Genomic DNA, 26702 nt, shown 5'->3' on the forward strand with positions numbered 1-26702 from the left:
TGATTTCTCTTGCTTGGCCTGAGGAGAAGATCCTTAGGAAGCCACTCACAGTGTCAGGAGGCTGATAAAGGATGGGGGATTACCATGCACAAAATAGTTGCAAGGCACAGTTGTAGCTCTCTTAACAGGGATGTCAGGGGAAGCAGATGATGGAAGAGCTGGATCCTATCAAAAAGATTTTTAAGGGAACGTGCTTTCTGCTTAAAACAAAACAAAACAAAACAAAAACCAAACCAACAAACAAAAAACCAAACCAAAACCACAAACAAACAAAAAGGTTAAGGAGCCATACATCCTAAAAACATATTAATAACAAGGGAAGCTGAAAAGGAATTCTGCATAGAAAAAAAAAAGAGATAAAAATGCAGATCAGATGAAGTCCACAGTTGTAACCTCATGTGGGCATAAGCAAACAGAAGAGGTTGATCTGGGGGGACAATTCCCAAGCCACCTCATCAGCCCCCAGAAGGGATTCTGTTACTTTGCTCAGTGCTGTGAACAGGGTGTCATGGATGTGCCTTCTGTGCCACATGGTTAGAGCATCAAACATCAAAGGGTTGATGGAGGAGCATCCAGATGAAAGGCAAAACCCTGGATATTTCAACAAAAGGGTGCCCAGCAGGTCAAGGAAGGTGGTTTTCCCCCTCCATCGTGGAGCTGCTGGAGCGGGTCCAGAGGAGGTCGCAGAGATGCTCCAAGGGCTGGAGCATCTCTGGATCCAGGCTGGGAGAGCTGGGGATGTTCAGCCTGGAGGGGAAAAGGCTCCAGGGAGACCTGAGAGCCCCTTCCAGTGCCTAAAGGGGCACCAAGAGAGCTGGAGAGGGACTGTGGACAAGGGCCTGGAGTGACAGGACAAAGGGGAATGGCTTCACACTGGCAGAGGACAGGGTTAGATTATTAGGAAGAATAATGTGAGGGTGGGCAGGCCCTGGCACAGGTTGCCCAGAGAAGCTGTGGCTGCCCCATCCCTGGAAGTGTCCAAGGCCAGGTTGGAAGGGGCTTGGAGCAACCTGGGCTGGTGGAAGGTGTCCCTGCCCATGGCAGGGGGGGGAACAAGATGAGCTTTAAGGTTCCTTCCAACCCAAACCAGGCTGTGAGTCCATGATATTTGTCTCCCATCAGGTTTTTCAGCCAGTGTGTGTTTCATCCCAGCCCTGCTCCTCTCTCCCATCAGGCTCTGACAAAGCCATCCAAGGTTTCTCTATCAGCACACTGGATGATGCCCACACAGCACGTCACTGGGTCGAAGGGAGCCTGTTTAACACACAGAACTGGCCAACAGCCCCAGACACTGCTGGGTGTGATGAATGACGAGTCTGCAGCAGCGCAGGGAGCAGACACAGCTCAGATCTTCACAAACACAACTCCTCAGGAGCCCCTTGTACTCCTGGGGATCAGAGCTCAATTTAAAAGATGAATTACATAAACAACATCCCTCTTCTTGTCCCATCAGACCAGTGAAACTGCCAAAAGCCTGTAGGTTTGATCCACTTCATAAATATCCTGCAAGAGCACATGTTCTGAGTTCCTCTCGTCTGTAACTGGGGAATCCTTGGCTCTTCTGGGTGTGCTTATGTTTTGGGAATGAGGAGACAATTCTTCATGTATCTTCCTTCAAGAACAAAACCAAATTAATCTGGTAGCTCACTTGGGAAAGGGACTGCTGCTGCCTTTAGGTTAACCTGGGAGGGGTGGCTTTACCTACTGTATTTTACCTGTACCCAAAGAATTTTGGGGAGGGTTTGGGATCTCAACATTCCTAAGCACATCTCCCTGTGTGCAGGCCATGCTAACCTGCTGTGAGGCAGCTCAGGCAATTTCCCACATGAGGGAGAGGTATTACCTGTCCTCAGCACTGAAAAGGATGAGTCAGGATCCCCCAAATCATGAGATCAGAAACAACAACCAGAGGTCCACAACCCCAGAGGTCACAGAAGTGGATGGAAATTGAGATGGGCACATAACCAGAATGTGGATGATGAGCCTTTCAAATTCTGTGTGTTTTTCTACTTTAGATAAATCTGAATCATCTAAATCTCAGACCAGGGCTGAGTTACAGGGTCAGTTGGGCTGTAAGGGAACATGTGGAGAGTTCCCTGAAAACAATTTGACTTTGGCTATTCTACATTCCAGGAAATCAAGCTCTGTGTAACCTGGGATCATTTGTCATACCCAAATCATTGTAATCCTGTGGTTCTTAATGCTTTGGGGTTTTTATTACAAATGAAATGTTGCTGCAGGTTCAGTGACACAGCTGCTTCTTCAGCAACATGGGAGGTGGGAGTTTTAGGACAGGCAATATCCTATTTCTTGATGGGACAGAGGCTGTCACTAATAAAACTCCATACATGCTTTACAGGAAAGAAAATAGTTTAATCACTAGAAAATATTCTCCAATAGCCCTTAGGATTTCGGGATTTATAACAAAAAAAAAAAAAAAAACCACCCAGACTGTGGAAGAAAAGCAGTTTCATCCTGAGTGCTCTCTCCTTCTTTGATCTCAGGTGGTATCTGCTGCTGCAATGGCAATTTTTCCACTTTCACTTGAAAAGCCGAAATGCCAGTCCTTTGTGGGACAAGTGAGAATGGCTGTTTTCACCAGACACGGGGGAATCCATTTGAACCGTATGGAATTGTTGCAGCCTTTACCTTTAATCATAGATTTTCTTATCATCCTTCTCCCCACTTTTTAAAACCAAATTGCCAACCAGTGCTCCAAAGCCCCACAATACAATCCAATCACGAATGTGAGCAAATGATTGACTTTTTCACTCCTGTTTTAGCAGTCAGTTTTGGTGTTGAGTGCCTGACTAAATACCAGGGAAAACAGCGAAAGAAAGGGCACTCTGGGAGCATTTTGTCCCTTCAGCTACGGGATGCACAACCTGCACTGCCCGTTGCATTAACCGAGGAGAACGAGCAGGATGACTGAGTTAATAATGTGTTACAATTTATTCATAATCACCAGTGTGACGAGAGGAGAAAGTGCATAAACCTCCCATCAGAGCCCAGCCCTCAAGCAGAACAGATAATATAGAACCTGAGAAACCCTCAGGGGCAGCCCCGGAAAGTTCAGGCAGCTTTGTTGGCAAGTTTGTCTGACGGGAGGATCCCGGCTTTGCCGGGGCTTTCCGGAGTCCCTCTGGTGGCAGCAGCAGCAGCAGCAGCAGCGATTTCCCATCCCGAGGTGTCGGCAAGACAATCTGCTTTTTCGTTTAGGCTTTAAAACGCAACAGTTGCACAGAATCGGGACAAAACCTGACTACATAAGAGCATTTAATAGCTTTGAAGTAGAACGTTGCTACAACACCTGAAGGGGGAAAGAGTGTTGAGAAGAGAAAAGCTACTTCCAAGCGCTAACTTCCCTCTCCCACGTTTCTTCCTGTGCCAGACCCAAATTAACTCGATTCCTGTCATTTGGCACAGCATCCTCCCAGCCAGCACCCACAGAAACACCCGCAGCTGGTGACTAACTACGGGTTAGCCCAGCTGGGGGTTTTCTGCCTTATAATATTGGGGTTTTGCTGCTAGTTTCAAGTTTTCCTGGGGAATAGAGAGACTCGGAGTTAATTGCCGTGGCTTAGAAGAAACATCTTGCTTTGTCTTCAAAATAGTAGCCACAGCTCCACAGGGTATATAAGTACCCTTTAGAGTTATTGTTATTATCGTTACACGAGGTTTTTTGCCCTTGTTTGGGAATGTGTCTAAAGCTCAGCAGAGAGAAAGGATGTGTCAGTTGGTGGCAAAGTGTTGGGTGGGGTTGGATGGCTCGGGCTGAGCTCTGTGAAAGCAGAGGGAGAAAATCGCTGCCACTCACTCAGCCAAACCTCTGGGGAGCAACAAGTTTCTGTCAGACACCCAACACTGGAAAAAAAAAAAAAGTTATTAATATATTAATGTTCTATTAGATATTGGTATATTTAACTCCGAAACGGGTCACATTTCAAAAGGGTTCGTTCAAATCATAAATATTTCTGCTGAGCAATGCAGCTTTCTGCCCACACTGAGTTCCTGGCTGGCATATATCACCTTTGGAGAGGGGAATGATTTCATTTTAGAAGGTTTCAGATGGTTAAAACTGACTTTTGTGATCTGTGGCCCCAACTAGAACCATCTTGCCCCCAAAGAAAAAGTTCCCAGTGGAATACACCATAGCAAAACTGTAACTCCACCCAAGAAAGGGACAATTAAGAGAGGAAAGGGAGAAATGAATCCTGTAGAAGTCTTCTGGCATTTGGGCTCTACTCTTCTGGTTCTCTCCATTTCTAATTTAAATTTTAATTTAAATGAAACCCTTTGGCAAGCACTAGGAATGCTTCTACACTGAGAAATGAGGTGCAGAGTTAAGAAGCATTCATTGAATTTATTAGAGAAGGCTGTGGAAGATCCCACCCAAACCCCTCCATCCAAACACCTGGAGGGAAAGGAGTAAATAAGTTTATGCAAAATCAAACCACCAGCGATATCAGCTGTGCTTGGCAGAGGAAACAGCTCTAAAACCAAAGTGGGGCTAATGCTGGAGAAGTAAAATCTGCCAGGTTTGTTCCAGCTTGCTTTGGCCAGTCTCTGTTAGTCTTTCCTTGTGCATTCCCGTTAGGATCTCGAATTCAGCTCCTGAATTCTTAACTAGAACCAAACATGATTTGATCCAAACAAAGCAGGGGAGATTCCTGAAGCTAAATGTGGTGTGTCCACAAACACAGCCTGGCAGAGACAGTTCCCCCTTCAGCTGCTCCTGCAAACCGGGGACGTCCATCCCATTCCCAGTAAATTCACGGCGCCTTCTACCCCTCTTGTGTTTTTAAATATCCCCAGCCTGGCAGCTGAGCAGCACAAGGGCTGGTTCTTGCATGGAAAAGGCACTGCAGAGCAATGACTTCTCAGGGTGCACTGAACCTGTCTCCCAAATACCTGAAAGAGCAGAGAAGGTAAATGAACTGTACTGCAGAGATGCTACAAGGGGAGAGGCAGCAGCACTGCTGAAGACACACGTGGAGAGGACACTAAACCTCCTGAGAGATGCAGGTCCCATCAGACAAGCTGTGCCCAGCAACAGGCAGCACCATTCCCTTGGGAGAGCAGCTCCCAGCACTGCACTCCTCAAATTCCCAGGAACCCCCAGCTTTAAACTGAGTTTCTCCTTTTTCTTTGTAACAGATTTTGTGGTTTTCTCCTTCATTTATCACCACAGAAGGGAATATCTTACAGAAATGGCATTATTATAGGATCAGCTGGAGCCCTGGTTACCTCAGGCCAGCACATTTTGAAGGCAGCTTTGTGCCTCTGGGCAGTGTGCAGATTGAGGAGTCTGCAGCCCCTGCCTGCCCCGTGCTCACAGGGGTTACCTGAGCCCACCCAAGGGCACATATTTATCTCCCTTCATATCACCTGCTGGTGGGGGCTCTGAGGCTACTCACCCTGAAAGCACTGACCCTGCTGATAACTCAGGCAAGGCTTAGAGCAAGATAGTGAATAAAACCCAGGAGAGATTTAGCAGGGGGCTGATGCTGGAGATGCCTGTGAGGCAGTGCTCAGGCTGGAGCTGAAGGGAGGATTAACTGAAATGGGGGGAGCTCTGAAGTCCTGGATTCTCCTAGAAAATGACCTCTGGGAAGTCACTCCTTGTGCTGCTGTTCATTGAGTGCCTGGAAAACAGTGAGACTATTTCCATTGTCTCTATGGGTGTTTTAGGATGTCACTGATGTGTGTGACAGGTTTTGAAATCCTTGGATGGGAGATGCTGTGGATGGAAGGGAAGATGTCTCCTTGCAGGGATAACTTAGGGTTCAGGTCAGCTGTTGATGGTTGGGCAGAGGAAATGTTTGTGTCCCAAACTGGTTTTGATTTATGGAGCTGATCAGTGAGGATGATCACTCACCCCCAGCCACGGCAGCTGAAATCAGCCTCCTGATAAAAGCATCATCATTTCAGTGCATCAATCCCCTCTCTAAAACCTTCCTCGGGTGAGAAACAATAGCAGGAGATACAGCAGGGAAGCAAAATCTTTCTTCTTTACCTCCCGGGAGCCTCTTCTTCCCCATGGTACAGGCTGGGAGCGCTGGGGTCAGGGGAGGTAAAAGGCAGAGCCTGTGCCTCAGGCTGCTCCAGCAGCAGGTTATCCCTGCAGAGGAGGCTGAATAGGAGGAATTATCCCAACACTCATTACCAACTGCTCAACACAACAGAACTTCCCTGTCATCTTGTTGTTGGCATCCTTTTTAGAATGATTCAATCAGTCGAGGAACCTCTGCCTGCCTGAGGCACAGCACAATTAATTCCCAACAACAGAAGCAGAGGAAATAACAAGCCGGTAACTTTGCTTGGCTGCTTTCATGTGTTTGTTTGTTTTAATACAAAGGCGAGTTTATTATGGCAAACACCTCTCCGACTTCAAAGCTCTGCCCCGATCTTTGCAGCAGCTCCTCTTGGGCTGGATGAGGAAGTGAAGCCCCACAGCCTTCCCAGTGCCCAGTGGTGGAGGAAAAGCTCCTTGAAAATCTGGTTTAAATGGTGGGGGAACCCCAGTGAAGGGATGGGGGCAGGGCTGGAGCATCGCTTGGGCTTTTACCTCCAGCCATATAAATGAGTATTTTCTCTCTCAGGCATTGTGTGCTCTGGGTATTCACTATCTCTGGCTGTTATTTGAGAGAAGAAGTAAGAAGTTTTGGGTTCAGCCCGAGGAAAGGCAAGAAAAAAACCCTTTAAATCTGTAACTGTGGTGTGGGAAAACTGTTTGTGTCCCCCCAGTTCTAGTTCTTATGTTCACAGTCCCAAGAGGGGCCCATGGGAGCAGGACAAGAGGGGCCTCGGGCATGGGGAGAAAAGATTCAACAGTTACCTGCAAAATGGTGAAATAATTAACGTGTCACACTGGGTTACTCATGAATGAGAGCACAGAGAGATGGCTTTAGGCTGAGAGCAGCCTGAGGAAGCTCTCTACATCAGCTCCATGCTGACCCTGGTACTGAGGCTTTACCCCTGGTGTGGAAATAGGAGGGGCAGGAGATGAGCACCTGAGGGGCTCTGGGGGAAAGCAAGTGCCGAGGCACTTTTAGCTGCCTGAGATTTGGGGTTTCCTAAAATCTCACCTCCTGTCAGGATCTGGGTGCTGAACCAGCCCTGATGACAGCCACGTGCCCACTCCAGATACAGCCAAGCCCCAGCCCGGCTTCTTTGCGAGTCCTCCTCCCTTCCTGCCCTATTTACTGTGCTCACAAAAGCCAAACCAGTCACTCCAGGAGCCTCCAAACTCCACTAACCCACCCTGCAAGGTGAGGAGTTGCAGAGGCAGCAGGAGTGGGGCGTCCCTGCCCCTCTGGCAGTGTCAGGGCACAGAATCAAACAGCAAAGCTCACTGGCACAAGCACATCAGATTGGAACTCAAAGAAAAAAAAAAAAGGCATAAACTCAACATCTAAATAGACATTTTTGTCTCCTGCCACATTCTCCAGTAAATGTTTATCCCAGGAGAGCTCCAAGGCACCCGTTTGAGACTCAGTCTGTGGAGGTCTGGGTACAATTATAGACCTTATCCCAGTCTGCCTGAGCAACCTGCATTCCCATCCCTCACTAAAGATGGAATCCCCTGCCTGTGTCGAAAAGAGCTTGAACAGAAACCTCATGGATCAAACATGTCACGTCCTGATCAGGCTCCCTGCCCACCCCCAGGCAGCTGAACTGATGCAGCTGATGAGCCGTGAAGCGTTTGGGAAACACCTTCAAATCTGTTTTAAAAATCAATACACCTGAGCTCGTTCCTGTTTAACAGACCAGTCAAACCACGACCTATAAACGGCTGACTTCACAATCCAAACGACTTCTACCCCGCTGCAGCTCGAAATATCTTGTGTTCTCAGAGGGTTTGGGCTTTGCCTTCTGCTTTCCCCTTTCTGCTCAGTGAGTTAAGGCGGTGGCTTCCCCACCTAGACATGCCCATGAGCCCCCAGGGAGGCTCTGTGAGGCAGAACAACCATCGGGAACATTTACATCCTTGCCAGAGCACCCACGAAAATGCAGTCCTGCAGCTCTGACCCACGCTGGTGATTTTTCTGATGGATCTCCAGTCCGGAAGGGACAAATGGTTTAAAGACTCCAAGAGGTCGTGGCCCCTCCGATCCTGTCTGTCACAGGAAGGAAGGAAGAGTCTGTTCTGAACCTCATCCTTCACAATTCACTTCAGAAACAAAGTGAACTTATTTTTTTTCTGTTACGGAGAAGACATTAGAACAAGTCAGGTCTTGCATGTCTGGCAAAATACCACTCTTTTACAAAGCTACCCGTGAACAACTTATATTTTGCTTTCAGTTCAAATGCTGCCAAAAAAAAAAAAAAAAAAAAAAAAAAAAAAAAAAAAAAAAAAAAAAAAAAAAAAAAAAAAAAAAAAAAAAAAAAGGAAAATAATTTTTAAAGAGGTTTTTCAGAGCAAACTCGGTAATGTCAATGCTGCAGAAGAGAAGAGTCATCAAAGCAGGTTGATTTTTAAAACCTGCCAGTCTCGACAGCCTCCCTGCAGCAGCTCAGAGCCCCAGCATTTGTGCTGTTACCCATGGTTACAAAATTGTTGAATGAAATGAAATGGAATCCAAACCTGTCAGGAGTTGTAACTCTCCCAGAGGCAGGACAAGTGATGTGGAATGGAAACTCCTCCAGTACCACACTGGGTCCTCAACTGAATATTTCATCCAACTGCTCTAAATTATGAGAGCTCTTCCATTCTGAGTCTGGGATGCTGGGGAGATGAGGAAGTTCCTTGTGGGATCTGGTTGAGTGTAAAAAAAACCCTTTTTCTTAACACGAGGACAAGGCACAAGGCAGGTCCTTGAGAGATCCTGGGATTTCAAGTAGAGAACTGTTATGGGATATTCTCTCCCTGCCCCAAGGGAAAAAGAATCAAGTTTTAAGTCTGGGTTAGAATTACTGTTTTCTTCTTCAATCAGTCATTTCTTCTAAATTAATAAGGCAGAGACAGCTGTTTTAGCAAAACAATTAAACACTACATCAATAAAGCAGCTGCTTTGCACCAGGCAAGCGACTTCCCGCTGGGCATCTCCCAGGTTTCTGTGGATGTTGGGCACTGAGGCAGCCACAGACTCCTCTGTTCCCCTAAGTTCTCTGCTGGATTTTGGGGGTGCTGTGCTGGGAGAAGGGTGACAGCAATGCTGGCAGGATCTTTTCTCCCCGCTAAGTGTCCCTGTCAGAGCATCTTTCCATGGCACTCACCAGGGCAACGGGAATTCCCATCAGCCTCCTTTCCTTACTGGGACCCAAGAAGCTACAAAAAGTCAACAATTAGAGAGCCCTGTCAGCAAAGGATGGCTGGAGAAGTGCTGCAGACTGATCTCAGCTCTCAGTGCTGTGTGAGATGTCTCTACAAAGCTACTCCAGTCTCTGCTGGTGAAGGGATCCCACCCTCTGCCAAAGTCCCTGGGTCTGCAGTTAGTGTTACCTTTCCCCATCCCGTGTTTCCATGTGATATCAATCCCTATCAAGCATCATTTGGGATGTCAGGCCTTGTTCAGCACTCAGTGTGTGACCCACATTTAGCATTTGCTCCTTCTCAGCCCCTCTGCAGCAGCAGGAGGTCTCACCCTTCCCACCACCTGCAGTGTCCTGCCGAGTGCTACAGAAAATCCCAAATATTATCTCCCAATTCCCCCCCAGAGTCTTTTCTGCTGCCACCACCTCTTGGAGTCTCCAGATGCGTCCTCCCCATCCCAGCTGTCACTGCCTTTCGTATTGACAGCCAGAGCAAACCCTCCAGCCCTCAGCAGACCCCAAACCTCCTCCTGGGGTGGTCCCCACCGCCCACCTCGGGAGAGTCCGAGGGACACGAGGGTTTTCTCAGCTGGAGCGGGTGCAGACAGAATTCTTGTAAGCATCAGTTTTACTGTCTCCTCCCAACGTAAACTGGACAAATTGATGGAGTCCTGGCCCCCAGGATAAACACCATCTGCAGTGTTTAGAGTAAGTGTCTCTGGAGAGGAGCCACGAGCAGTGAGCCCACACCCTGGGAGCTCCCCCGGGCACCGCCCTGGCAGGAACCTGCCCTGGCTCTCAGATGTCTCCAAGAAGGATAAAGATTATAAAAAGTCTACACTCAGGGACTAATAATAATCTGAAACTTATCTTGCAGGGTTCCAGAGGAGTAGCAATCAGCACCCGAGGCCCCTGCAGCAATCCCTGTAGTTCCAATGCACCAGCATTGCAAAACGCTCAGTTTGATGGATTTTTCATATTTCAGATTAGTTTCAGCTTTGTAGCCGTTTAGGAACAGTAAACCCTCCTATGGTTAGGAAGCATTCCTGGCTGTTATCTCTAAAAAAGAACTTTAATATTTCCAGTCAGGCTAGTACTTTCTGAAGGAGACTGAGATTAGATAAGCTCATTAAGTCAAGCGTTCTTTCCACACCTGCGTTCTGTTCCTCCCAACAGAATGGTAATTCTTCAATTTCTCAAGGCTGTTCATTTAGAGACAGATTTTACTTGTCACGCTGATGCAAACCTGAACCCCTGGCACGCTCCATGACTAAAGCTGGCTCAGATGTTCACAGGCTGCCCTCCCCTTTCGGGGCCTTGAACACAACTGCAAAATCCTTGTCTCCTCAGCGACACAGTCTAGTGCAGCTGGACTACTCAGAAAGCGTTCAGCAAGTGTGGCATCAGTATGAGAAAACTAAAATCCTATTTATTTTAAAGATTTGGAGTATCCTAGTCCTGTTCCTACCTTTGTCTCCTCTGTAGTACAATCAACCCCTCATCTGCACTTGGGAAGGAGCTGGGGGTGTCTGGAGCAAGCAGTGACTGACTCTTCTTCCAGCTCCACATCCAGCCTTTGCACATCCATCCAAGCTGGAAAATAAATAAAACCAGGTCATTAACCTGGAAATAAACCCCGGGTCATTAACCCTGTCCAGCTGATGGGCAGGGGAGAAGCAGACAATAACAATGGTTTTTAAATTAATTGACCCGCTGGCTCATTCGTTGTGTTTTATTCATTAAAAGCAAGGCTTTAAGGCTCAAAGATTTCTGGGTTTTTTTCACAATTCTGTCAAATGGTCTAACAAGAGGCTGTTGCTGTTCTTAATGACCTGGCCGTGTCTGTAACTTTATTGCCTTGGAAGTGCAGCCACAATTACAGAATCATGACACCCCCCACTCCACGCCATCAAACACCTTCCCTTCTGCCTCTCCTGGATCCTGCAGATCACACGGCCTGACCGGAGGACAGAGCCATCAATTTACCCCCGAACATTTCAGAACTATCTCCCTGTACAACTCAGCTATGGAAAGGCTTTTGATTGCTGCCCTTCTGTGCATGCTTTATGGCTGGAGTATTTAATCTAAGGAGAATGATCAGGAGGAGAACAAGTTTCTCCCAAGCCTATGTGAAAATTTAGCTACAGAGCCAAAACGTGTTTAACTTGTATTGGAAGTGATAATTTCTGCAGCGTGCTGGCATTCACTGCCCCGCAGCCATCGGGAGGTGCTAAAAGCGTTGAGAAAACAAAGGTCAGAGGTCTCAAGTTCCAATTGTTGAAGGGAAAAGGCTCAGAGGCAGCAGCTGAGATGATGGAAGACTTCACAAGGCACGAATAAATGTGACACGAGCGAGTCTTCAGCTCTTCATCCCGAGCTGTGCTGTCAGCTGGGCACTCTGAGATGGGAACAGCCTTCCTGAGAAATCCAGAGGCGTTTATTCTGTGCTGCTGCCGAGGCAGACAAGTGAGATTCTTCCTGCATGAATGGATCAGGATCTCCATCAAAATGTGGAAGTGGAAAGGGGAAATGAGCAGGGACAGGACTGGATTGCCAGGTACTGTTCAAGCATGGAAAAGCAGAGTAGAACCTCAGTGGGGAGCACTGAAGAGCAGGTGCATACTCCCTACACCACAACTACGGGATTAACAAATCAGTAAAACTCTCTTCTTTTTTAAGAGTTCTAAAAAACCCTAATTTTTCAATCTTTTTTTTTTCCCCCAAGAGAAACTTTCTGTAGATGTCTATTTATTAATTCAGTTTTAATGTTGTCTTGGATTATCTCTTACTTACAGGTCTAAATTCTGCCTAGTTTCAGAAAAAGTAAAATAGATGCTATTCAAATATCACCTGAAATGCCCCTTTCCTACAAGAGGTGCATGCAGAACAAAGATTAATTCATCATTTTTTAAATAGGTGGATGCAGCATGACAACTCCTTTTAGCATACTCAGCGTTCACTATTAATTCAGAGTGGACAGGATAAACAGCTGAAGTTAATGGTGCTGAGGAAGAGGTCCTGCTGGAAGTTTTATGGAAGGTTTTATCAGCAAGAGCTTCGCTGCCTGACAGCTCTCACTTTCCAGCTCTTTGTCTGATCTTCTAATGAACCAATAAAGCAGAGGGAGGAGGAGAAGGAGGAGGGGGAAATGTCAGTTTAAATTGACACAGACGTGTCAGTGTGGGAGAAACCTCCTGCAGCTGCTCCCTGCCTAACACAGCCTTAAATTGAACTCACCCCTCTGCTTGACTTACTTCTGCTGTTTTTCTGTTTTCGTGCTAATAAAGCACAGATTATTCTGATCCTATTTGTGCCTGTGGAAAGGGATGACTCCCAAATTAATTTCTTCTTTTCCTTTAAAATAAAACGATAAGAAAACACATTTTTGGCCCCTGGTGAAGCAGAAATAATCCAAGTGCCAGGTCCCTTGTCTCACTGCTTTGGTGTTGAGAAGTGCAAGGACTAAACGGGCTCAAGGTTTGTTATTTCACAGCAGCCTTTTGAGTTGTGAATCACCTGGTAAAACGGGGCCTTCTTTTTATGAGGTTATTCAGTGAGTCACAATTAAAGCCCTTTTATGCAGGGAGGACTCCCAGAAGATGTCTCCTCCTCAGTAATATAAATCAGAAATAAACACATTTGTCTACTAGAGGGGATGGAAGAAACCACCCTCCAGAGCCAAGACATGCAGAATGACTCCATTAGGACCTGCCTGTGTTTATTCCCCCAAGATTTAATGGTCTGGCTGGCAAGTTAATATGCTGAGGAGGTCACCTCCAAGGTAGGAATCCGCCCAGAGCCCTTCCCCTGGCAGTGAAAAGCACTCTCAAAGGAAAACAGCAGGATTTTTTTTCTGTGGAGTCAGCAGCAAAGTGTCCAGGCACCTACATAAACAGCTTAAAATAATTGTATAAACTGAGGAAAGAGAGAGAGACAAATCCTCATGGTGTCTGTCCAGAAAAATCATGCCCCAGGAACCTGGTTGGTGCTTTTTTTCTGGTTGTTAATAAAAGAATAGGAAGGGTATCCATGTCTAAAATGAGCTTTTTTTTTTGAACACGGGAAGCCTGTTACAAGAAATTCCCAGAAACGAGTAACATGAGCTCCACAAATCTCAGCTTCCCTCTATAAATAGAATATTAAACAGAATATTTCCTTCCAAAAGAGGTGCTGTGGTTTGGGGCACTCCTGTGCTTCACATCACGGAGCTTCAAATCTCAGGTGAAGGTGTCAGTGCAGCTCCTTCTGAACAATAAATCTGCCGTGGCAACTCATGAATTCCACCAGTGCAGATCCCTTGGGGCAGCCTCAGGGTTATCCAGCCCTACATAGGGTAGTTCCCCTTTGTTTAGATGCATCTAAAGGTTACAAAAATAAAGGGGGTGGTAGTTCCAAGCTGCTTTATTGACTCCACAGTAAGGGCTATTCAAGCAAGGCACTCCTTGTGGTTCCAAGGTCTGCCCTGCTCTCTGGAGCTTCTGGTTCAAAATTCCTTACTCGTTGTCCATGAGGTATCATGGAAGACAAGAATGCTCAACAACAGGCCCCTCCCCGGTCATTATTTCAGCCTTACAGGAGAACAGGTGAGATGGAAAGGACTATCTCAGAAATAAAGGGTGGTGGTTCCAATGTGGACAATGCCTGTAATGGAAGAAAAATAAGAGAGTAGCTGGGAAAAAAAATGAATGCTGAAGAATGAAGAATCTCAGAAATTGAGTTAGGAATTCTTCTTTAGCCCCCACGTGGGCTGAGAGGGTCAGAGGAAAAAGCCAGCTCCTCTTCAGTCCTGGCAAGGCAGATAAATAATGGATTATTATGCCCCGTGCAGTTCTTGCTACAGGTAAAAGTTGAGCTGTGCTGGGAGGGAAGTGAGACATGAAATGAGGGATTGGAGGGGAGATGATGCACACAAAGATGTGCACTTTGGAAATAGGATGGTTATTTCCTTTGCACAGTCCAGCCTGAAGTCACCAACACTCCCATGGAAGATAAAAAATGCCCACTCAGATGCCTTGGGGATAAATTAACAGTCAGTAAAAGAGGTGACTGGCAGGTTTCACCAAACAAACACCATCTAAAATTAGCTTTCAGCTCCCTAAGAATGTTTACAAAAAACAAGATAAGGCAGAGATGTTACAGCCCTGCCTGGTGTTTCAGAAGGAGCAGCAGAGGATTCCCCAGCACTGCAGTGGAGTCTGAGCTGGGTTGCCCAGGATTGCTGATCTGCCCTCCTGAAGGAGGCTGAGACCATCCCTGTGCCACAGCCATCTGTGGTCCAGAGAGGAAATAACTCTCCTGCTGCTCTCGGAATGTTGGCTTGGATTTCCACACAGGAGACTCAAAAAGGAGAGACAGGAGTTGGGAGATATTTTTTTTCTTTTTTTTTTTTTTTTTCCTTGGAGGAGGGAGGTTGGGTGTATTTATTGTTGTGTTTATTCCTCCCCACTCAGACAGCCCAGACCTCCAGCAGCATCTCCTGGGTTTATTCCTAGACAAAAATACTGCCCAAAGCTCCACATGAGCACGTTAGAAAGAACCAATTCTCCTGTAACCACCGTGCAAGGATATCTGGATGTGGGAGGAACATGAGGAACTATGATGTTAAAAACAATGTCATCTTCATTTACCAGGGAAAGGAAAGCTATAAAAGAGAAATTCAAGGGTACTGAGAATTGCAATTGAAGAAACAAAACCAGATTTCCCCGACAGCCCAGTCATCATCGATGCCATTTCAGCTACATTTATTTTAATGTGCACCTCGGTACGTGCTACAGCCTCAGAGTGCACCTGGCTGAGACGTTGATCTTAAAAATAAATAAGACAGGGAGCTAAATTTCTGCTCTAAATCCAAATTAAAATCTCTTTGTAAATAGATTACCCTTGTAAACATTTCTGGACTTGAAATCCATGAAGATGGAGCGCAGGGTATTTCAGGGGGACAATACATACTCAGGAAACTCCCAACATAAATGTACTTTTCCAAACCTTCAGGGCAATTAAAACCCATCATTCCACAGGTGCTTGCACAATGAAAATGTGGTACATGAGAAATGGCAAGAAGTTCCTGGAATGCCACAGGACTGAAAAGTGGGTTTACACAAAAAACATCATCTGATCACACACCTTTTCATTTTTCAGAAGTTCCTGATATTCCTGTGAATGGAAAATTGGTTTAGGAGTAGTTCCTGTTATCTGTCAAGAACTGGGAAGAGAGACCCTTCATAAAAAGTTATTCAGGGTATTTAAGGGATCTAAAATAAATGAAGCCAAGTTTATCTCTAATGATCAGTGAGTTCTGCAACTCCCACTCTGCCCCAGGAACATCAGCCTTCCCGCAATTACTGGTTTCCTGCTGGAGGCTGCATTCAGGAACTTTGAGATTGCATTTTACTTCCTCATTTGCCATTTAAATTCTTCCAAGATGTAGATATTGCTTTTTGCAGTCCAGATATTGAAGCTCCAGACAGAAGAATCTCAGTGGTCCTAAAACATCCAGCATTTATTGTGGAATCGCTGGGCTTCTTTCCAAAGGAATTCTCATAGCGGGTGCAGCAGACAATTATCCAACAAAAACTCCAGGTGACAGGTTTGCTCATCATATTGACCAGGTTACTGAGGCTTAAAGACTCCCAAAGACAAATATCAGCTTGACCTGGAATCCCAAAGCAATGTGAGCAATCAAGTTTTAATCCAGTAGAGCAGCTGCTGGTGATCTTGGTCTGCCTCCACACAGACCTAAAACCTGGGGGCAATTCCAGTTCCTTGGAATAAACAGGCTTTGAGACAAAGATTTCAATATGGAACCCAGTTGGCTTTATTGTTTCCTCTCATCCAGCCTTTTTAACAATCCTTCCTCGTAGCACAGACAAGAAAGGCTTTTTCAGGTTTAAGAGCAATCTTGCTGATGTGCCCAGTGAGAGCGCTCACAAGGCCAGGTGTGCTGTCATCAATCCTCTATACACTGATCTGCAGGGTAATCCCCACCAATACTTATTATTTCCATAAAAGGGTAGATTAAGGAATGAAAACTATGTATAGAATTTTTTTAAAAAATTAAACACCAAAGCACATTCCCAGATTTTCAGTGTTTCACAGAAATTATACATCCTAGGAATAAAACAGATTTGCTTCAGAATATGATTGAGAAAAAAAATAAGGTTTTCCTGCAGTTTATTTATCAATTCCCTGACCCACAGAAATCTTTGTCTGCAGTAAAACACCAAGGTAGTTGGCAAGATTACCCTTTTGTTCCTTTATCTGCACTGCAATTCACACAGCTCCGGTTCTCTGAAGCCCTTGCAGTTTATTACCCAGGGAACACCAGTGGTCCGAGGCAACAGAAAAAAAGTCTTCATACTGAACTGAAAAAGTCCCAACATAGCTACTGAGAGACCTTCTGAAGCAGATAAAACATTGCTGTGGACACGACTCAGTTGTAAATGGACACCAGTTTCCCTCAGAGCTTTCTGGCTAGAGAACTGTATGTCTGACTTTGTATTAACTAGTCCCTGTTTGTGGCAAAAAACACTAGTAATTCAGTTAAAACAGAGGCTGAAGGCAGTGCCAGTAGCCAAACCCCAGGTGCATTGCCCACTCGTGCCCATGGATCATGAGAATCCATTGTTCTCAACAGAAAGCGTGTTCAGAATAACACTCACCTTGCTCAACTGACTTAGGTCAAACTTTCTGCATCACATTGGTAACTGAAAAGGTTAAAGAATTAAACAGGTTCACAGCAGCACAGGGAGACAAATCAAGGCATGGCCCAGAAGATAGGTTTGTAGCTTTTAAACTGAAGAATTTTTTTAAAAATAGTAATGAAAAAAAAGAACGAAGAGCCCACTCAAGAACTCTTCTTTGTAGCCTGCCCCTTTGGGACATAACAAACCATTTTCAGAAGGCATCAAATCTGAGATGGTCCTGAGATGGGAAAACAAAGTTCATTGCAATCTGCTGATACAGCTGGGCAGTTCTGATTGAACGTGAGGTTACAGCAGATGTTCTCTCCCTTTTTCCTCTCCTCTTGCAGGGCTTCTCTCCTTCCATTTGACCTCGTGCTCCACCCCCAGGGGAGTTACCCCAGGACTGGATCCCCGATGCCGTGCTCCGGGTTGCAGGTGAAGGAGATGGTGATGGCAAAGCGAGTGCCCCAGTGAACCTTCTCCACACGGTGCAGGTTCTCCGACCCAGAGGTGAAAAAGGAAACCCGGCCTGTAAAGACAAGTGACATGTTTTTATTTCATCAGTGACACGGAGTTTGCCTCTCAGCTCTCTCCACGCAGCCTTGCCGTTGTCTCAGTACCTGAGAGCCCCCAGGTCATCACACAGACAAACTGTTATGAGCTTATGCTGCACTCTGACAGCTTTATGGACTGTTTAAAACACACTTTAATCCGTTGTGCTGCGAAGCTGGAGATGTAATTCCACTGTATCTCATAGTTTATAAAAGGCAGGAGGAAGCCAAAACCATCTGAAGCCAGTTCTTAGTTGCCTCAATTAAAAGAGCGTGGCTCTACTGACTGCCATCAAAGTGTATTGATTTCCTCCCTGCTCCCCTTCTAGTCTGGCCTCTAATTTTAGACCAAAGAAGGAGGAAGTACTAAGGTCTTCAAAAAGTCTTCAGTGACAAAATGCTCAGCAGGTTTACGAGCAGCTGTGGCAGTTTATCAGCACTGCACCAGGCATTTGCTACTGCTTTCTGGGCCTGCTCTGATCACTCACTGTTCAGTCAGGTTACAGAGTCATGTATCACTCATGTACAAATTCACTTTCCTTAGAAAGAGCCACTCCATCAATGCACTCGCTGGAATTGTTTTAGAAATGCAAGTGCTTCCCGCTGTGCTCCATCCTGCCCAAGCTCTGACCATCACCTGCCTCCCGTGGCATCCAGGTGGAATGCAGTGACTTTGATGTGACAGCAGAGGTGGTGCATTGGCATCCCACTGGATGAGACAGCAGAATAGACCCCTCTGCACTTCCCCATCATTAAACTCTTCTGAGAACAAACAAGTCTGATGTTCAGTGAGTGACTCCCAACTGACGCAACTCCACAGGACGGCTCCGGCTCTCCTGAGGAACCAAGACATGCTCACCTGCACCCCCAGAGCTTGTGTTTTCCCCACTCAGGCTTTTCTCCCCACTGTTCAAATTAAAGTTTGTTTCAAAGGTTATCAAAGGGAACTCCTGTTGACAATCTAACTGTGCCTGGGCTGCCATCAGGCAAAATGAAACACTTCAATGCCTACTTAGAGTCTGCACAGCAAGATAAACTTACCCATCCAACCCTTAGCCCATCTCCACTGCAGAAATGGGCATGTAGCTGGTTTTCTCTTTAGAGTGAGCCAAAAGATGCAGAAGTTCCTTTGCACACTCCTAAGCAGCACATGTGGGAGATTGGGGCAGAACCAGACTGGCTTTCTGGAGCTCAGTTTACCCCCCAATCTCTGAATTCAATCTGCTGGAGTCCCTTTCCCACTCGGTTCCAGCTCACACCTAATCCTCATGCACTTCAGAGCCTTTCCCAGCTGCCAAGCACAAGTCACATCATCCTCTTCTGTTCCTGTGGCTGCACATCAATAATGGGTAAAGCTTTATATTCACAAAGAGCAGAGTCATTCACATGCACAGCTCATTCCCACCTTGCTGTCCTGCTTCTCTGGATGAAAGGCTGAATGAAGGCAACGTGCTCCTACCCTCTAAGTGTTGCAGTGAGCGCAGCCCTCAAGGGTTTCATACAAAGTCCCTGTGTCATAGTTTTTTTTCCTTTTAAACCTTATTTCAACATCATTAAAGTGTTATTGGTCCCTCAGCTACTCACCCAAAGCTTTGCCTTAAACTGACTTCTCAAGCTGTTTAGTTTGATCTCTTTCTAGAAGTAGTGGTAATTCAGAGTGGGACAAGGTTCAGTGTATTGTTTCAGCCAGTTAAACTGGATTTGTTTGCTGCACAGAATGTCTTTTAAGTCCTTTCTTTAATAAATATATCTTCATATATATGGTATCTTACAGCTCCTTGTGTATCTGGTCCCTTCTCCATCAGCTGGGATTTCTGGGTCACTGAACAAGGCTGCAGTCGGTTTTCAAAGATGCTTTGTGCTCACTTGGGAAGAATTTCTTTTAACCTTAATTTCTTTGCACAGTTTTTGAAGCAAAAGCACACTCTCTCCATGGCATGTTATTTTTAACAGTGTAAATGTTCAAAACGAGGGTAGAGAATGTTAATTCCCATCCCATCCAACAAAACCTTCCAGGGATATCCGACAATATCCTTATCCAGAGATTCACTGGGAAAAGCCATGAGATAAAATAAAGGTGTGCCATTAGTAGGAGGGGAGTGAGCTCTGCTCCAGCCTGGATCCCATGGAAGGGTGCAGCAATGCCCTGGAAGAAGCTCCTCCCCTACAAATGCACTTGTTTTCAACTTTCTTGAAAAAAGAACAAAACCCCAAAAGAACTGGAAAGATCTGTGGTAACCTCAGGAGCTGCAGGAGCCTCTCAGTGACCACCTTGCCTGCACTTGCCCACAGGAACAGAAGTAATCAACCCTTGCCTTTGATTTCTAAAGCTTGTTTTCTCTTCCTTTCCATGTTTTCCATACTTTCCAGCATTAAGTGCTAGAAAGTTCAGGATGGAGTTTGGCCAAGGTTTAGCTGAGGAGCTGCTGTTCCTTGCAGACTGCAGGAAGTGTTGTTGTGGTGCAGCTGTTTTCCCCTTCCCAGGCTCTGCATCTGCACTGGGATTAGTCCAGAGCTCCATCTCCAGGTGGAGATGCTTCCCAGTCCCTCCTTTCAGTGGCCCTCAGGCATCCACACAAGTTTGAAAATATTTAAGAGTAAGCAAAGGATAAATTGTATTTGGGATGAAAGAACTGCTGTCACAGAAAACTCATCAGAATGTGCCACCCTGTGACAGTCACCAAGGACTGGGAACTCCTCAAAGCTCTTACAGGCAGCAAGACCTTCATTGTACCAGAGGTCACCACTCATTCCCCTGACTTTCTGAGAATCCATTTCTGCATTGATCCACAGGAATCAGTATTTATAAAGACATGCAAGTGCCAGTCACAAATTCCACAATTTGATGTGATTCCAATTTAGATGAAGCAACACTGTTATTTTCAGGAATAATATTTAACAAGCAGCAAAAGCAACAGACACTTCACTGTGCAGCAATTTTGTCCCATTTAATTACTCAAACAGTGGAATATATGTATTAAATATGAGCTTTTGCTCTCCCAGGTTTAATTCATAATTGCCTCTTAGCAACAAATTCTTTTCAGATGTACTGAGAAAACATCAGCACCACGAGCAGCAGCAGACAGGTGGGAAAAAATGATGCGCTCAGCTATGTCACAGTAAAAAGTCACCATCCCCAGAGGACTTGCTCTCAGCAGATTTTTGTCTGTCTTGAATTCTAACATTCTGTTGTACTTCCATAAACAAGCTGCCTTCAATTTGCTCCCCGGCCTCTCTTGAGAGGCAGCACAGATTGGAGGGAGGTACAAAGGAAACCATTTTCAGTGACATCCACACCCCTGACGTGTTAACTGTGACCTCAAGGAAACCATTTACTCTGCCATTTGTTTCCTTGTCTCTAAAATGAAAGTAGTACTGACCTATTCTAACAAGGTTTCTGTGAAAATTAATTAGTAAGCACCAGTACAATAGTTGGCAGTTAACACACGTCCTCTTTTACAAGTATGATAAAAACATACCTTCTGCTGTTCTTATTCTGAAGGAAAATTAGTCAGACACATCAGGTTAAGTTATAACAAGATGTAGGGAATATAAAAAAAGGGCTTTGAGAACCATTCAAATATTAACACCCCACAGTGCTCATAAGAAAAAATGCTGCAAGATTATTATGCCTCTCATACCAAACATTCATTGCATCACTTAGGCTGCAAGAGACCTTGGGAGGTTCCCTGGTCCAATTCCCTTTGTCAGATCAGGGCCAATTCCCAGATTGTTTCTGACTCCTGAGTGCCAGCAGGTTGCTCAGGGCCATGTCAGACACACGAGTGCAGCATCCACCCCCTTCCCAGGGGTGTCTCAGGCTCAAATCTTTTGTTACCCCTGTGCCTGATTTTTGAGTGGGGGGCACGGAGCAGATGATCTCCAGAGGTCCTTTCCCTCCTCAGTTATTCTGATTACACATGGAACAACTTTGGTAATCACTTGTATTTGCAGCCTGTTTTGCCACTGTTTTCCCCTTCATGCTCCCATCCTTCATGTGGTATTCCCCCTTCTGCTTTTTTGGCAGCATTCTTCTGGCCCTTCTAGTTTAATTCACTGCCAGATTTCCTTGTGAACTCTTTGGGTCACGAGAACATCAAGGAGAAAGTGCAAATTTTGTGTTAGATGGTCTTGACCAAGAAAGGGAATGCCAACTGTTCCCCTGCTCTCCTCCCTGGCCTGCTGGACATCAGGGAAGGGCAGAGGGGCCACCCCTGCCTGGTGCCAGAGCCAGGGAAGGGATGGAAAGGGTCTCTCCTCCCCCCACTGTCCATGGCAGCTGGTTCTGCTGCTCAGAAGGAAACCAAACAACTCATCTGTCTGGTGAAAGGGAAGCAGGAACCGTTTGTTTGGCACCCCAGGTCTATTCAGCATTTTCCATCTCATGCACTGACAGCTCTGACTCTGCTTAACATTTATCAGCTCTAAATGTTTCTTGGGAAAGGAGGAGAAACTGCATCTCATCTGCTGAATGACACCAGGACAGAAGCACTGCCAGGGAAACTGCACAAACACAACTGTGATCTTCTCATCCCTGTCATCTGTAAAGTATAATCACTAATTCACTCTCGTCTCAAGTGTCCAAGGAAACCCATCAGATCATCAGGCAAATAACCTGATGATAACAGTCTCTGCCATCACACAAAATAAAACTTATTTAACAGATAGACTTAATCAGTTACTTATAAATAAATGTTGAATGGGGAGAACTTTAAGCAAGTCCTTTAAGCAAACCCCACAAAAGGAACATGGAATGACAGTGTCTGTGACTGCTCTGATATGGGGTGAAGAGAGCCCCCAGGAGAGAGGGCACAAGCTTCTCTGAATGATTTTGCTACTTCTGTGTCAAGCACAGAAGCCTCATGATTGCATCTATGGCACGTGACATTCACACTCACAAACCTCAGGAACCAAGCAATGAACGATCCTTACTGAACCATCCAGTTAAACACAGCTGGACCTGCAGTTATTTGGGATTTTGTTTTGTTTTCCATCCTTTCAGTGGCCCAGCCAGTGATGGATATACTGACCACAGCTCCCCTCAGTACCAGCAGTGTATTTATCTGAAGTCATTCATAAAAACACCATCTTAAGTGCAGGTCTGACCTGCACTCCCAGATATCTATTGCTTTATGGGCCTAATTAAAATAGCATTTCATTTAATGCCATCATTAACCTGTCATCAAGCACTGCCAGAATACAAAACCAGAGCCTGGCAGACAATTATCCTTCCACAGGTACCAAAACAGAAAGCAAAATAAAGCCTTCAGAGTCCTACAGAGAAATGAGGAGCTTTTTTCTCTGTATTTTTTGTCACAATTTTAACAGGTCCTCCCTCCTTTTTCTACCACTTCTCTTTGCAATCACCTCCCAGCCCCTGGTGCAGTTTGTGATGAGTATTGTAAATCAAGGACTTTGCATGGCTGGTTATTACTGAGCTGCTGATGCCAGCTGCATTCCCCCCTCACCAGGACAGGCAGTTAATTCTGGAGAACTCGAAAATCATTCTCATCTTTCAGCTGACACTGCTTTAACTTCAAACTGTGCTCCAGTTTTTACAGATTGGAGCAAAACTACAGCTGGGAATGGCAGGAGATCATCGTGATCCAGAGTGAACCTGGATGATATGGCTTGAAAACAGAGAAGGATCAGACTATCTCAGTGAGGGAGCAAAATATCCACTGTTCCATGGTACAAGATAAATTACTAAATACATGCTTTAGAGATGTTTTTCACACCTTCTGTTAACGCTGCTGTGAGAGTCCTGGACCTGGAAATGTGACATTTCATATCACTGTGCTGCATTTCCTTAGCCTTTAGGATGGAATTCCTGGAACCTGGTTTTTTAAAGATAAAGATGAGACAGATTCCCATCCCTTCATCTGGAATACTGCACTTATTATCAGGATTCCAGGATCTGAGAGTCCTGCAATATCTGAGCACTGCAGTAAAACTGCACTTACCTCAGTGAATGCACCCCCAGAGCCCACAGCCCATTCCTGCACCGTGGGAAAGCCTCGGGTGCATTTGAACACGTTGTTTTCCATCCTAAACCAGGAAGAATCCAACTGCACAAGTTCCCAAACACCTCATACCTTCAACTCAAATATTTTACACTTCCAAAATCACACTCCTGACAGCTGTGAGAATATGCTAAGTTTGATATTCAAGGGAGAGCCACGTTTCACTCTCCAAAGCACAGAATTCATTTTGCATCATAGATTATTTTCTTCCCCAAACACACAGAAGAAGTGACCGTGACCTTTCCTTCTACCCTTGTGTAGTAAACAACTTGTATGAGGAACAAATTCCCCTTGTAAGTTGAAAATGAATGCAGCAAAACTGACCTTGAACCCAAATTTACCTGCAAATAATGGACACAGAACCAGTACTGAGATTTCAACCAACAGCAGAGTTTCATCTCCACTGTATGATAAAGTAAAGTCTGTGTTCTGATATTGTCAGTCCCCAAATTCACACAAGACTTTGAGAAATTATGAAATTTTAAATATGGTTTACACTGATAGGTTTAGCAGCAGCAGCAGAAAGTATAGAAATTTTATGGCTGAAAAAGGAATAACTCCATGTCTTGCCATTTCTTCTCAATCCTCCTGTATCTATTGAAGATTACTAAAACAAAAAGAATGTTGAAAAGTTTCATTTTGAAGGACCTCATTTCAAAAGGCTGAACAAACCAACTCCCGGTGCAAAGGGAGGAAAGAAATACCAGTATGATCATTTTTGGCAAACAGAATTTCCATAGATATTTAAAAGAAACAGATACACCACTTTAGATCTGTTTCTCTGCACCAAAAAAAATGTTTTCTTTTCAAAGGAGTATTTCCCTTGGCACTAAGAATTCTCTTGCTCATGGTACAGTGAGTTTCTTGCAGCAGACAGAGGTCCTGACTGAAGTCAAAAGACACATTTATACTTCTGCAGCCCATCAGGGCACAAGAAAGATGTGTTCCTTCATGCCAAAACTGGTTATGAATTAGCCAAAGGTTACACACTTCAACTGGCATCGTGGTGCTGGCTTGTTCACGTCTGCTGGAAAGAAAATCATCTCAAAAGCCTCGAGGTTAATAAATTATAATTCCTTCTTAAAGCTGGAGGTGTTTGTTAATAACAGAACCAGGGGATGGTAAAGAACATCCAACAGATCAGAGGCTTTCAGTGAAATATGTGAGAGTTGGGACTTACAGACCTCTTAGATAATGCACTGAGAGAAGGGATGAGCATTTTAATTTAGGCTCCACTCCTAACAGAACAGTCCTCCCTGTCCCCCCCTGCCTGGCTAACACTGATCCTTTACCATTAAATTGCTGCAAATGTATCTGGAGCAGCAGTGGGACTTGCCCAGGCAGCACTTTCAAACACAGGCCGTCCCACAATGGTTTATTTTTAATTGCTTTTTTCCTGTATTTCCAATGACTGCTTTTCTGCTCTGCTGCATCACTAACAATGACTTTTCTGTCCCCTGCTGTAGAGCCTGACACTTGGACAAATTACTGCTCACAGAAAAAGAAACCTGCCCATTTGGGCACTCAGCATCGCCCTCCCAAAATGCAGCCTGAGACGACAAGAAGTGCCAGGTTTTAGGGCTTCAGTGGCATTAGCAATACAGAGATGGTAAATTAGCTTAGCCAAGCACTAAAACTGATCCAGTGATGATGACAGTCCTCTCTAAAAGAGCCTGGATCTCCTAAATGAGAATTATCAACACGTGGATTTAAAAGTTGGGTTGGAGTGACAAGCAGAGCACCGAGGATCAAAAGAAGCACAAACCAAAACAAACACAAAAGCCAAAAGGACAGAAGGAGAGAAAGAAAAAAAACCACTGCAGAGGAACATTCTGATCATGAAAAATACATCAACTTGTGCCAGCAACAGAAAACACCCTGGGGTCGTTCTCTTCCAAGCCACGTTTTGTCAGCAAGAGGAAAAGGGAGTGCAAGTGCCTTCAGGTTGTGCTTCACCCCTGAAGCTCCTCTCCTTGGCTCACAGGGTGTCACAGAGCTGCAGGTTGTGACACTGGAGCTGTTCTCTGCACTGCTTTGTTTCAGGTGTGTGCAACCACTCCTGTGGCACCCACTGCCCACGGAACAGCCGGGAAAGGGAACAGCCCCCACCAGGTGCTGCTAAAAAAAAAACCTCAAAATGACATCAAGAGAGAACACCTTGCAGCAGAAAACCTGCAAATGAACTGGAGAGGGCTGAATGGAAGCAATTTCGGAGCAGCAGACTTTTGGAAATTAAGTCAGGGGGCACCTTGCATGCAGTGGAACTGAGGCAGGACACAGCTCTCCTCCCACACCCACAATTCAGCTGTGATTTCTACACCTACAAACACGTGTTCATCTTACAACTGCACCTGGAAATGAAATAGTTTCATGTGCTCCCTTTCAAAACAGAGCATTTTGCAAAAGATGGCACTTTCAGCTGAGGGTTTATTTCCAATCATAAAAGCCAAAATAATCAAACATATAATTCTTGATACCAAACCCAGAGTGCAGATAATCCCAGTTTATCTAAACCAGCATTATTGCAGGTGAGTGGCTCACTGTGATCCATAATTCAAAAAACACCAGCCCAATTTGCAGGCAGCAATAGTCCTGGGGTAATGCCTGTCAGCAGACAATTACTGAGGCTGTCTTTCAATGAGTAAATTTCCATCTTTTCTGTCTTGAAAATAAAATACAGAACACAGTAGGAATATAAAGCTGCCCTTGGCTTCCCCCCCACCCCGCAAAAGTGTGGCTGGTCTTGCATTATAAAAGGCAACACTGCAGGAAGCTCAGCACTCAACCTGCCAGACAGATGAGCTGAGACTCAGCTCTCCCTCTCTGGGCATCCTGCCCCAGAGTAACTGCAGTTCCAAATGATCCACTTATTAGAGAAACCTTAAACCAGCCTTAAAGGCTTTTTATTGAGCTATAACTGACAGCCATCAGAATGCTCATCCCTGTCAGATCTCCTGGAAGCAGGGACGGACTTGTAGCTGTGTTCCAGCCTGTTATCAGAGCTGTTGTGGTAATCAATCATCTTCACACCCAGCCCATGGCCACCTCAGGGGACAGAGCCCACCCTGAACAGCAGAGGAGTTTCAGGCCAGTCTAAAATGAATGGTTCATTTTGGATTTGCTGCAGTCACAGCTGCAGAGTGCCCTGCTGAGCTGCCAGCCCTGCATGGCACTCCTGAGCCCCCCCAGCT

General features: G+C 45.4%; 2 protein-coding genes across 3 annotated transcripts in view; one reads left to right on the top strand and one right to left on the bottom strand.

Annotated features, from left to right (window-relative positions):
* LOC114058571 (urotensin-2 receptor-like) overlaps nucleotides 1-17383 on the top strand; it is a 21001-nt gene extending 3618 nt beyond the window's left edge. Inside the window, exon 2 of the mRNA XM_027886059.1 lies at nucleotides 17285-17383. The gene's annotated coding sequence lies outside the window, so the exon portion shown is untranslated. The remainder of the gene's footprint in view (nucleotides 1-17284) is intronic.
* The window catches only part of OGFOD3 (2-oxoglutarate and iron dependent oxygenase domain containing 3), a 36278-nt gene continuing 20279 nt past the window's right edge, over nucleotides 10704-26702 (bottom strand). Inside the window, exon 9 of one of the 2 annotated variants that reach the window (XM_027886063.1) lies at nucleotides 10704-10848. In XM_027886063.1, the coding sequence (XP_027741864.1) occupies nucleotides 10754-10848 (95 nt within the window). In that variant the 3' untranslated portion in view covers nucleotides 10704-10753. Of the gene's footprint in view, nucleotides 10849-16045; nucleotides 17467-26702 lie in introns of those variants that run through there. The other variant, XM_027886062.1, reaches the window with a different exon arrangement.

The sequence above is a fragment of the Empidonax traillii genome, unplaced genomic scaffold (assembly GCF_003031625.1).
Source record: "Empidonax traillii isolate 1590-97213 ecotype Southwest subspecies unplaced genomic scaffold, ASM303162v1 scaffold177:size1754471, whole genome shotgun sequence".
Lineage (NCBI taxonomy): Eukaryota > Metazoa > Chordata > Aves > Passeriformes > Tyrannidae > Empidonax > Empidonax traillii.